This window comes from Mesitornis unicolor, unplaced genomic scaffold (assembly GCF_000695765.1).
Source record: "Mesitornis unicolor isolate BGI_N332 unplaced genomic scaffold, ASM69576v1 scaffold11566, whole genome shotgun sequence".
NCBI lineage: Eukaryota > Metazoa > Chordata > Aves > Mesitornithiformes > Mesitornithidae > Mesitornis > Mesitornis unicolor.
The window spans coordinates 7,446-20,623 of NW_010188982.1; the positions used below are offsets into that span (position 1 = coordinate 7,446).

Sequence of the window (13,178 nt, forward strand, 5' to 3'; positions counted from 1 at the left end):
CTTTCAGTCAACTTTCTTTACATTTCCTCCCAGATCTGTTTTTAAAATCAATTCACTAACAAATTTGCTGAGAACAGTTAACACTTCTAGAAAATTGTTTCCCTCTGTCATTGCCCAGTTTCAGCCCAGCATCATGCATAGGTGTCCTGCAGCATCTACCATGGGCAAATTGGGCAGTTCTAGTAATTGGACTTTTCAGTACAGAAATACCACAGCAGGAAGTTCTTCAGTGAGACAGCTCAGGCCCAGAGCCCATCTGCCTTCTTCCCTCAGCCTCAAAGCACTGCCATGGCAGATTGGAAGTTTCTCTTTCCCCTCTGGCATTAGCAGCTAACAGGGTCCAAGTATATTTGGTAAACACTCCTCTTGCTTTAACCACGCTGCAGTTTTAAGGGTAATACACATTTTCCCAGCTGTGAAGCCATGTTCTACCTTTCCATGTATATGTAACAACAGTAAATGTTTTTTAAATTGCATCCATTATTAGTATGTGTTGATCTTACAGTTCTGCTGTGCTGGTGTTCCCTGATGCAGAGAGGAAAATTCAGAAAGCGAAGGTGGTATCTGCATTTGCATTGTTTTGTCCTTGCGATGGCCCTAAATATGTTGGTAACTTTGCATTGTTTTGGTTTGCTTTTGTATTTTTCTTTCGATACAATGGTACTCTGAGTAAAGTTAGGAACACAGCATTCTCAATGAATGCTACAGCATGTCCCGGGGTTTCAGGCACTGAGCCAGAGCTTACTGCAGCTGCCAAATCTTAAAGTTCTTCATTAGCTGCTTTTGTTACTTGGGTCTGCTTGCAGTACATTTTAAGCTTTTGAAACAGGAGAAGGAACACATTAAATAAAACCAGAGTTTAATGTGGTTAATCTTTTCTGGTGATTGCATTTCTAGTAACCTAGATGTAAGTTTAATTATTCATCTCCAGGGAAAACACTGGACAACAGTGCTAATGCCTGGTATAGACGGTATTTTTTCTTCACGATTATTGCTGGGAAAACACTGTTGCTGTCACAAAGAGGTTAGAAGAAAAAGTTTTCTTTATTACCAGTGATCTCTCTAGCTTATTTCCTAATGCTTGTTGCAATATTTATAATTCCTGTAGAAATATCTGTCATATGACAAACTGGTTACATTTCTGTAGGGCACAACTGACTTCTAGAAATGTGTTAAAAATGTTCGCTGAGTGAACTTAGAGACATAAATTTCCTGTCACAGCAAAAGGACAGTTTGTCTGCAAAAAGACTAGAATCATGAGGTCGAACTCGTCAGTTCGAGGAAAAAGTAAGCTTGGAAAAGTAAGAGTGGAACCTTCTGATAAATGTTATTTGTATGTGGCATACAAAAAATGGGAGAGTAAATTCTATTTTATGATTGAAGATCAGGATTGTGCAATGAAGAGCATGGCTGCTATACCTGGCTGTGGCATGGCTTTATAGACTAAACCTGATCTTCAGAGGTGGGTTTCTATTATGAAATCCCTTTTATCCTCCCGAATCTCAGGCAGTTGTCCTTGTGCTCTCAGCAAGATTGACTAAATTTTTACTGCTACTCGAAGAACTCACTGCAGTGACTGCAGACCTGGAAATTTGTAGCTATTCCCTGTATATACATTTTAGGACCCTAAAAATCTTCCTATGGGTTGCAGACAGTATTTCTCCCTTTTGTAAGGTGACTGCCATGTGCCTGATACAAGTCCTGCATCCATATGTGTAAAAAACCATTTTTAAGCCCCTTGGGATCTTTCAACATGAGAGCTCTACCTCAAATGAGAGCATCGGAAGCTGATCAGCAGGGCTTCTTTTGCCTACTTTCCATAGGTTTTTCTTTTATTATTAAACCTTTTTCCTTTTTTACCTTTGTAGCTTTCAGAGGACACAAAGAACAAGTAGAAGTGAATAAAAAAATGTTCACTTGCCTCTCTTCATCTCAGAACTACTCCAGCTCACGTCTTCTGCCTACAATACCCAATCCAACCTCCTTTTCATGCTTGAGTTCTCACCCTGCATCCTTCAATGTCTGACCCTGTAAATTATCGTTAGGCATTTCTGCTGCCTTTAATCGTTTCATTTTGAGGAAATGAAGCTCATAGCTTTTATCTTCATCTTTTCTGTTGTCTGAGCTATTTGATGAAGAATTAGATCTTTTGGCACAGTCTCTCTTTTGTAAATGGCTCCTGCCAATCTGTAATACAACATAAACTTCTCATTTTTTTAATCTCTCACTGTTCATCATTTCCTATGTTCTCCCCAGTGTTCTGTTTGTATGATCAGTGCAATACTAATACAACATAAACTTCTCATTTTTTTCATCTCTCGCTGTTCATCAGTTCTCCCAGTGTTCTGTTTGTATGATCAGTGCAATATTTGAGGGTCATACAGATCTAACACTTCTATATTAAATATAACTCATTGATTTGCTATTGTTTGTATCTTCCAGAAGCGCTTTCTCAACAGATATTTCTTTCAGAATTTAATTCGGTAATTGAATATCTTTTGACTAAAAGTGAACCAAGTACAAAGTCAGTACACCTCTCTTGGATGATACATTTAATTCCACAGACTGTGGGATATGAAATAGGGACTGCCAGTTTGATGAGTGGATGTGCACTTATTGTTTCCTCCTTGAGCAAGATAGACCACAGTCTTCTTCCCTAATTGTTTGGGTATCTTCCAAATGTCAGTTAACCAAGTTTTGCAAACATGTTAAAATCTATATTGGTATAATGAACTGTTTGACTCAACTGGAATATCTTCTATGCAGCATCAAATTATTTCTCACTGTCATAAATATGATGGCTGGAGTCTCTGGTTTAAGGGGAAAAAACAAGAGTCTTGAAAGTTGTCAAGGAAGCTGGTTATCACGTCACCATCTGATGATAGATAGGCATGAGTTGAAAATGCCAAAAGAACATGATTTTTTCAAGTTACCATAAACACAACCTAAAAGCCAAGTATTGTTCTTTCTGTTTCCAGATTGGTGCTTCTCTGTTTGCCAGTAACATTGGTAGTGGACATTTTGTGGGAATAGCAGGAACAGCAGCAGCTGGAGGAATCGCCATTGGAGGATACGAATGGAATGTAAGTGGCATGCATTTAAGTGGACATACTTGTGACATCAGGATTATCTGCAGAGGTTCATCAAATAACACTGCCTAATAATTTAGGACTGTCAAAGTCTGTTCTTGGCAATGCTTGTTTTCTGCATGGACCAGTAAGTTCCAGTGTAATCTACTGTTTGGCCTATCCTCCTTGGTCCTTGTCCAAGCCACTGGGAAAAGATGACACTTTTCTGTTGAATAATGCTTTTTAGAGAGCATTTGAATGAAATAAATTGATGGATTCTCTTCTCTATACATATCTTTTGATTACTTTTAAAGTATTTATAAACAACACTTTCAGACTGTTGGGAAGAATTTATCAGTGTTGTCATCTATAGTATTTTTTACAGCATTTTGCTATGTAGGAGTTGTTGAAGGGGTTTTGATTTCTCCACAGGCTATAACAAATTTTGGATATTCTTCACAACTACCTGCATTCCAAAATTCTCTTCCTCTTTATTTTCTCTTTTCTCTAATTATGTGTGTTTTGCTTATGGTTGCACTATAAGGTAGAGAAATCCAAACTGACTTTAAATGAACTACTTGGCATACCAGGAACATTATTAACTATACCAGCACAGAGATTTGCATGAGCTAATTCAGTCAGTCCATTTCCTTGTCTTCTCAGGCTCTGTGGGTGTGGATAATAATGCCCTTGTTCTGCTCAATTCACCTTCATAGAAGGGCTTATTCCATGACACAGAGGACTTAATGAGCGTACGTAGGTCAATGCTTTTCTTGCATTTAATTCTGTGCAGTGAAAGAAACATACAACCCTGAGGAATGTGGCTTTTTTCCTTAGCAAGTAGATGGTTGCTACAAATAGTCAAGTTCTCATATGATATAAGTACTTAAGGAGGAGGATAAAGGCTAAAATGAACTCTGATATGTGCACAGTTAATGTAATTTTTCTCTATTTGCTTACACTAGTCCTGTAACAAACCCAATTCCCCTTCTCTTTCTACCAAAACTAAGCAGAATAAAACAGAACAAGCATTGCTTGAAGTTTCATGGTATTCAAATCTCTAGGACTCATATCCTCCTTCAAACATATCCACCTCTAACACTTCGTCTCCCGGGAGTTTCTCTGTGGACTAATATCAATGCACAGTGCACAACAATTGTTGTTTAGGAAGAAGCAATGATGCATGTGTGTATTTGAGCAGATACGCTACATTACTTACCACATAGTGGACTGGTGTACAGGTGAATAGACATGGTGGAAATATTGCTCTTGACTGTATTTTCCTCTTGAAAATCATGCTAAGTTTGACTGTTAGCATGCTTGTGTATCACTACTATTCCACTGAAATTATTTCTGATTTGTACTAGTATGACAGCAGGTTTATGTGGTTTCAATGGTCTGTAGCTGCTATTGGATCTGATAAATGGTCTTTGGGAGTGCTATCTAGAGAGAGGAGACTAATTCAGCTGATCTTATCTTGACTGCAGGCTCTGATATTTGTGGCTGTTCTAGGATGGCTGTTTGTACCCATCTACGTCAAAGCTGGGGTAAGTCAAAAGAGTACGTTATGGTTTTCTTTGTTGCTCATGCTTTTGTATCAAGTCTTGAATATTGCAAAGCCATTATGAATGTCACAAGATCTGAGCATATACTGCGTCATGTTTTGTCTGTATGTATTTGAAAAGTGAGGATTGTCTGTTCAGAGACCTGATCTGGGAAGTAATTGGTACTCTGTCCCTGATCTCCTTTGATTCCTGGAGCTGCTCATCCTTGCAACTGCATTTGTAGCTCCCCACCCTTTGCCTTCCACTCCTACAGTATCTGAGCAGCAAAAAAACCTAATTTCCTCTAATTTACTTTGTATCTGTTCCCCATAATCTGAAACGTTATCTACTCTCCCTGCAGGTGGTGACAATGCCAGAGTATCTGAAGAAGCGTTTTGGTGGGAAGCGGATTCAGATCTATCTGTCAGTCCTTTCTCTGATCCTGTATATTTTCACAAAGATCTCAGTAAGTAGAACTTCTGCAGCATTTCTTCCATCTTACATTGAGCTAAAGAAAAGAAACTCCTGTTTACATTATTGCTTACACAATTAGTCGGTTGTTTCTGGTTTGGAAACCTTGGTCGAATTAAGGATGGTTAAAACGTGATTTTGTGTTTTCTTTATTCTGTTTGGTGAGACTGTGTATCCAGATCTGTTCTGCAATCCAAGTTTTTTCCTTCCTGGCAATGTCTCTTGATGCTTGTTGTGCTTTCTTTTTATTTTTTAGGTTTGAATGTTTACTTCTACTTATGCTCTCCTCTAGAACAAGTTAGAGTGGTGGCAAACTTGCACTATGTTGCAGTCTGTTATCCTAGGGATCTGCAAAACATGTGGCAGGAAATTTTGTCCCTAAACTTCATATTTATCTGTTTTAGCATTCTCTGGAGAATATACCATCAGTAATATAGATGAGGGAAAAGAGCACAGGGCTATGGAGAAAAAAAGAATAAGAAGAATTAGAAAATAAAGGAGTGGGAAAATGCAAAGGAGGGGAATAAAAACAGCTGAGGTGAAAGGAGGGAGGGGGAGAAATTCTTTTAATGAGCAAGTGGTTGGTGTAAGGTTTAAGGTGCTATGAAGTTAATGTTTATTAAGTAAGTGGTCATGTTGCTGTGAAATAGTGAAGGGAGCTCGTATTTTGCATGTATCTTGGAACTACCAAACCTCTAAAGAAGTCCACAGTTCAGGCATACCTCAATCTGTTGTTTTGCAGACGTTGCCATGGCAAGCTACTCTTTGCCCTCTGAATGGGAGCTGAGTGATAATAGTGCAATTTAAGCTAAAAGATTGGCCTTTTGCTCTCATTCTCACATCTTCATGATTACTGATCCTTAGAAAGGTTATAAATTAAACAGGTTGGTACTGCGGAGCTGGCCTCAGAGTTGGGTTTCCGTATATTTCAGAAGGATTAGTTAATTTGCTGTTGTGCTTAACTGCCCTAATCAGAACTCCCAGGTATGACGCAGAGTTCTGGCAGCTCTAGCAGCTGAGAAACTCTTCCAGTCAGATGACTCTCAGTCTTATTCTGCAATACGTGTTTGTAATGAGCCCATCAAGGTGTTACATAGGTTCTGAATTTACTATCTATCTTTTATTTCCAGCCTCTATCATCCCTAAGGTTCTGATCATGGGATTTCACCCTGTTTCAGTGGAGTGTTTTGCTTCCAGGCAAGACAGGTTCTCCATTTAATCTTCCAGTGTTGTCATGAGGCTCAAGCACCCTCTCCTGCTCTTGTGGTCCTGTCTTATTAGAGAGCAAAGTAATAGCCAAGAGATCCATAGCGCAGCAGATTACCTGGGTCCCACTCTGCCAGTGGCCCATCCCAGCTTTCCATCAACCCAATTATTCCAGATGTGTGTGGAGAACTGGCATGGAGCTGGGTCTCTGTGCCATGCAGGGGAGAAATTTGGTGCACAAGTTCTAACCATTTCTCTTGTTCCCTCAATCTGCCCAGAACAACTCCGACTATCTTCCCATATCTATCCTATGTAGACATGTAGCTCAGATGTCTGTGGTTTACAAACCTTCTTTCTGCATTGTTCCTTATGTCACTATATTCAGCAGGGCAGGATTTGCCCAGATCTGATAAAGTGGCCGTATTTTATTCAGAACAGGCAGAACAGTCGAAGTCCTTGGAGGTTTCAGGTACTGTCAGAGGATGTCAGGGTAGCTTTTTCTATACCATGCTATGCAACATCGCACCCAAATTGTCTCCAGATGAACCAGGTCCAGCAGCAGAAAGGAAAGGACTGTTCCATCCTGTACCATAGGTAGCTTCTTTGTGCTGTGTAGAGCTATCCATGCCATGTGAAGATAGCACAGGTCTCTCTTTCCAGAGGCACGTTGTATATCCAAACATGCCCATGTGTTGATGATCCATGCCATGGCCAGCTTGGAGATTTGCATTTAACTTCCTTTACTGCCTTTGCAAACACTCCCTTGTGATCTTTGGGGCTTGCTGAGATTTGATATAGAAGGATAGGTTTATGCCCTGCCCTTAACAGGCAGTCACACCTATCAGTTTGACTGGCAGCAATACTTAACTGCTGCTTATCTTTGTAGAAGAGTGGCATCTCGTTTCTTGGGTAGTTATTTCATATGCTGCTTCCTTCGTGTGTTAAAGTATTATCTAATGTTCTTAATAATATAATTATTACAGTGCTTTCCAATGAACAATGTAATACGTCAAGTCCTGTAACTTCAGGCACAGTGCCCACCACCGTGCGATGATCAGATTCCCACTGCACACCTCTGTATGAGGTCGTTACTATTTCTCTCTTTTCCTGCACATTTTCTGTGTATTTTTTATTGATTGCTCACCTTGTTCCATGGCTAATCAGTCACTTGCTAGGCAAGGCCATGCTCTAACGTGTGGATTTTTAGGATCAGGACACACGTGATCTTTAAGCCTAAAGGGTTTCTGTTGCAGAGGTGCCTCACATGTGCATGCTTCCTAAGCGTACAGTACTTTGTGAGTAATGCTCATAGCAGCTTTCAGGGGCTTGCTAGCTACTAGTGTTGCTGATATTGGTCATTATGCCAAAGAAAATGGCCTAGTAAAAATAAAATCTTGATGGGGAGTAATTGACTAAATTATGACAAGAAAAAAGGGAATTTTGAGGAAATCAGAAATTGTGAACTGGATTTCTAGATGTATTATAGCATTTTCTTTACATTCATTGTGCATAGTTTCAGCAGTAAATGTATAGGCATAGACTTACCAGGGGGAAGAAGAGGCAGAAGGATAAACGCCTCTGCATGGTGTGTGGGGTAAAGAGTGCGTGCCACTGCCCAGCCTCTCACATTAACATTGCAGCTGGACTCAATTGCAATGTGTTCTGCCAGTTGTCCCTGCATGTTCTGTGGAGAGATAGGTTGTAATGTAAAGGAAAGATTTACTCTATTCAGAGATAAGATAAGTGTCCATAAAAGAGTAAATAGTGTCCATAAAAGAGTATTAATGGAGAAACAAGGAAATATTGAAAGGAAGTAATCTAATTGGGAGGGAGAAGAAGTGAAGTTGGAAGGTAACTCAGCAGTTTGAAGAAGCTGATATATTGCCCAAGATGCTAAATAATTAACTATACATTTCTTTCTGAGCGTCATTTTAGGACCATTAATATTTAATGCTATGTAGGCTAAACTACAGCCAAGAACAATAAATAAAAGTTCTGGGATATAAGCTAGTCAGTTATATGAAAATATAGGAAAAAAATATTCCCATAGAGAGAAGGGACAAAGCCACTGAAGTTAAGAGCTTAACATCCTAGTTCCCAGTTCTGAACTAAGAAATCAAATAAGCTGTTCCAGAGGCAGAGTTTTGGTAGTGGGACCTCTGTTGTAATTCACACTCTGCTTCACAGTTGTTTTCTGCACATCAGGGCAGTAGGGTTGCAGGATCCCTTGCTGCAGAGGTCTGTACCTCTTCCTCATTCTTCAGAGTGAACTAAGGGTGAGATCATACCCTGCAGTCTCGGTTTCAGTGTCTCTGGAACAAAGAGGATTTCTTCATCCAGCATTTCCCAGCTAACCAAACTGCTTAACTGCTTATTAGTAAACCTGCCCTGCCTTACCTCAGCCTAGCTGTGACCAAAAGTGGTGCAAGTGCCTGTTCTGTGATCACAGGCTCTGGTTGTCCCACAGCCTGGCCTGTGGAACCTCCCACTCCTCCAGCAAGTTGCCACCTAGCAGCTGCCCTGCAGTAACTGTGTGTGCAGGCTTTACCCCAGGGCACATATAATGTGAACTTTGTTTCTCAGACGCTGCATATGGGCAATTCCTGCAGCATTCTGCAGCTCCTGAGCTTGCTGCACACCACTACAACTTGTATTGTTAAATGAGGATAGGACTCCCTTTATAGAGCCCTTGTGCTAGTGGTGTGGTATAAGAAAGGAGGCGTGCATGTGGGATTGGAGACAAGCCCGTGAACTGGATGCTCAGGAGCAAAGATAAGTAGAGATGCAAACCTCTAATGAAAGCATAATTTACAGTAATACATTACAAGTGCACTGGGGTAGGTTATTCTAATTACAACTTGGATAAATAACATTGATGCAAATTATCTCTAAATAAGGAACTGATTTAATGTGATTAATATCCCAGTGTTACTTTGAAACCCGGACAATTCCTTTCTTACGCAAGAGCTAAAGGTGTCTTCTGTTAGCCAACTGATGTCAATTATTCTGACAGGAATGTAAAAATAGAGATAATTTAAGATGTTTGCCTTTAATCCTTCTTTGTCCTGAACCAGCAAGACTAGCTATACCACATGTAGTAGTTCCTGTGCGAAGCTCATGAAGTTCAACAAGACTAGGTGGAAGGTCCTGCACATGGTACAGGGCGATCCCAAGCACAAATACAGGCTGGGCGGAAAATGGATTGAGAGCAGCCCTCAGGAGAAGCTCTTGGGGTTGTTGATTGATGAGAAGCTCAACATGAGCCAGCAACGTGTGCTTGCAGCCCAGAAAGCCCCCCATGTCCTGGGCTGCATCAAAAGAAGAGCAGCCAGCAAGTTGAGGGAGGTGATTCTGCCCCTCTGCTCTCATGAGACCTCACCTGGAGCACTGCATCCAGCTCTGGGGACCCCAGCATAAGAAGGACATGGAGCTGTTGAAGCGGGTCCAAAGGAGGCCATAAAGATGATCAGGGGACTGGAGCACCTCCCCTGTGAGGAAAGGCTGAGAAAGTTGGGGTTGTGCAGCCTGGAGAAGACAAGGCTCTGGGGAGAGCTTATAGCGGCCTTCCAGTGCTTAAAGGAGGGCACACAGAAAAGATGGGGAGAGACTCTTTATCAGGGAGTGCAGTGATAGGATGAGAAGTAATGGATTTAAACTGGAAGAGGGTAGATTTAGGGTGGATATTAGGAGGAAATTCTTTACCGTGAGGGTGGTGAGACACTGGCACAGGTTGTCCAGAGAAGCTGTGGATGCCCCCTCCCTGGCAGTGTTCAAGGGCAGGTTGGACAGGGCTTTGAGCGGCCTGGGTTTGGTGGGAGGTGTCCCTGCCCATGGCAGGGGTTGGGCCAGATGATTTTTAAGGTCTATTCCAACCCAAACCATCCTATGATTCTATGTATGCAAGAGGTAAAGAAAAGTAAGAGACTGATAGAGCCGTGTTAACTGAAGAGAGCCATGCCACGTCTTGCAGGTGTCACAGAGTCCATCCCTGCACATAGCAGCAAGTCTAACCTGAGTTTTAAGTAATTTGTTATTAGCGTGCAAGCACAGAGTAGTCAGGTCACTCTGCCTAACTAAGATGATCCATTGAAAAAGACCTGGAAATTTTTTGAGAAGTTTTACAGCTCTGGTACTGAAAGCACCAGAGCACTGAAAGGAGACTGGCAGTTGTACTAAAATGGCATTTGTTTGTTTGTTTGTTTGTTTACATGTTTGTGCAGTACTGAAAGGGCTGGAGTTGTGTACTTCAGTACCCTCATCATGAATGTGTAATATGCCATCATCATGAACTTAAACATTGCTTGATCTATCATTTTTTCTTTTACAGGCAGATATATTCTCTGGAGCTGTATTTATACAGCTGGCCATAGGGCTGAATCTTTATTTGGCCATAATTATCCTGCTTGCTATTACTGCTCTTTACACCATCACAGGTGAGTTTGCAGAGCAGTTTGATAAATCAAAGAAGTTAGGGGAGCCAGAAAACAGAAGAGGGGAGGTGGGTAAGAGGGGAGAAATGAACACCTGAAAAGTGAGTGATTTACAGTGGTCTTTGTTTGGAAGAAAGAGGTGGTGAGAAAAATGAAAAAAAACAAAAACAAAACCAAAACCAACCAAAAAGGATTTCCACTGAGGCAAGTGCACAGGGACTAACCTATTTATCTTGACTTTTCTTTGCCATTAGGTGGCCTTGCAGCTGTGATTTACACAGACACCTTGCAAACATTTATCATGGTAGTGGGATCCTTTATCCTCATGGGATTTGGTAAGTAAATCAGAGGAATTAAACTGGAATGTTCAACCACAAATCCCACAGTGTCTATGGAAATGGATCCTGAAGTGTGGAACTCTGTTATCTTAAGCAGCAGATTTCAGTTCATATTTTCAGTTTCAGATTTTCAGTTCAGTACCTTTTTATCAGGGGAGAAAATAGGTGTGTTGCCAGGCCCTTTAGTCATTGAGACCGCTCCATCTCCAAAGCAGAGGTGGATGTGTAGGGTAATATAGAGCATTTTGTGACAGAACGGGATTTGTGACGGCTAATAGGGTAAAAGCAGAGTTGTTTGCAGGTGATGGTGATACTCTTGAGAAGTTCAGAGAGTATTTTGTTTTAAGAAACTATAATTTCATAGATATTCAGATGCTAATGGATGAAAATTTCTGGTTCAAAGTGAAGAGCTGTTGGTCACATTGCATGTTTTTTGTTTCTAGCTGCTAGCTTGTGTTAAAACAACCCAAACTTATTAATATTTTAAGTGAGCGTTACAGTTTGTCTGTGGATGTCATATTGCCAGCTGGACAAAAGATACAAGCTGAATGTTTATGAATAGGACAATGTGTTTGTCCAGAAGACCATATGCATTTTAAAACAGAAATCATGCTGTTAAACAGAATTAATAGGAAGAGTCCTTTCCTTATCCTTCTAGTTACTGGGTGCTTTGATTTCCTCTAGCTAGGTCTTTCGCTGAAGTTTATTCCACCATTGTTACAACAGAGATAAATCCAGACTGACCTAATCTGGTAAGACCCTGCCTTAGGTTCTCCCTAGGTTAATAGTGTGTGGAAATAATGTATCTTCATTTCGTTTCATGGCAAGATACGTATAAGAGATGTCGAGAGGATGGAGCCTAAACCAGTGTTTGTGAGCTAAAAGGTCACTTTGACACTTAGATTGTGTGAATACTTACAAAACACTGCCTAGTGTTTCCTGAAAATGTTGATGTGTACTGGCTAGGGTTTTTTTACAACCATATTTCTCCTCACATTCTCTAGCTGTATGTGAGATTTCAGTATTAAATACTTTATCCCTACTTTTACTTTCTATTTTTCAGCATTTGCTGAAGTAGGAGGGTACGATGCTTTCATGCGGAAGTACATGGAAGCAATTCCATCCAACATCTCCTATGGGAATATTACGATTGAAGAAAAATGCTACACTCCTCGGGAGGATTCCTTTCACATCTTCCGAGATGCCGTCACTGGAGATTTGCCATGGCCAGGGCTGATCTTTGGTTTGAGCATCATTGCTTTGTGGTACTGGTGCACAGATCAGGTAATGTGGAATCCATTGCCTTGGAAACGCAGAGCACACCACTCTGCAGTCTAGTGTGATTCAGGTGTACTCTTCCCGCACTGGAATTCAAGGCTGGGTCACAGAAATTACAGTTATTTTAAGACTGGCAAGTGACTTTTTAGTTTCTGGTTTCTAAACCCCTCCTACATGTGAGAAAATGGAATGGTGTTCATTCAATTTATTCTATGTGCTGTGCCCAGCAGATACTTTGAATAATTCCTTTCTCACTTTTTGTATGTGACGATGTGTAAAAACACAGAGAGGTTGTAATGTGAACATTTACTTAGGAAACCATGCATCAACTGATCTTTGTTACACTGGGTCTTGATATGATTCTCCATTCAGAAATACTAGTTTGTTTCCTATTTGTGCAGCTTTCCTTTTTGCATGCACAGTCTTGGTAGGATGCTCTTTATGTGTCAAGTCCTTTAGTCTAGAGACTCTGCCCCAGTCCTCCTTCCTTCTCCCTAAAACCTGCCATCCAGTTTACCCCGAGAGATCACACTGACATGAGTAAAGTGTGCTCCTGCAACTGTGACAGGTGAATGTGTCCAATCTCTAGCAGGTGATTGATCTGCATTCTGAATAATGAGAAAGATAATATCCACAATTTGTAAACAAATGAACATAAACCCCAATGTAACTGTATCCATTGCTCAGTAAATATTTTATTCCTTTTTGGTTTTTTAGTCTATCTGCTTTAAGAACATCTTGTAAGGAAGAGTCTTACCTCTTAAACATACACTGGATAAATGATATTTTCCTTTATTTATTTCAAGTATATCCTTTGATATTCATGTAGCTTTTATTTTTCCT

The 13,178-nt window shown here is 40.6% G+C and overlaps 1 protein-coding gene across 2 annotated transcripts in view; it reads left to right on the plus strand.

The window, feature by feature from the left end:
* Positions 1-13,178, plus strand: part of SLC5A1 (solute carrier family 5 (sodium/glucose cotransporter), member 1) — a 25,509-nt gene that overhangs the window by 5,273 nt on the left and 7,058 nt on the right. For both annotated transcript variants that reach the window (XM_010185911.1, XM_010185913.1), the window contains exons 2-7: positions 2,979-3,083; positions 4,556-4,615; positions 4,974-5,078; positions 10,617-10,722; positions 10,974-11,054; positions 12,121-12,341. In XM_010185911.1, the coding sequence (XP_010184213.1) occupies positions 2,979-3,083; positions 4,556-4,615; positions 4,974-5,078; positions 10,617-10,722; positions 10,974-11,054; positions 12,121-12,341 (678 nt within the window). The remainder of the gene's footprint in view (positions 1-2,978; positions 3,084-4,555; positions 4,616-4,973; positions 5,079-10,616; positions 10,723-10,973; positions 11,055-12,120; positions 12,342-13,178) is intronic.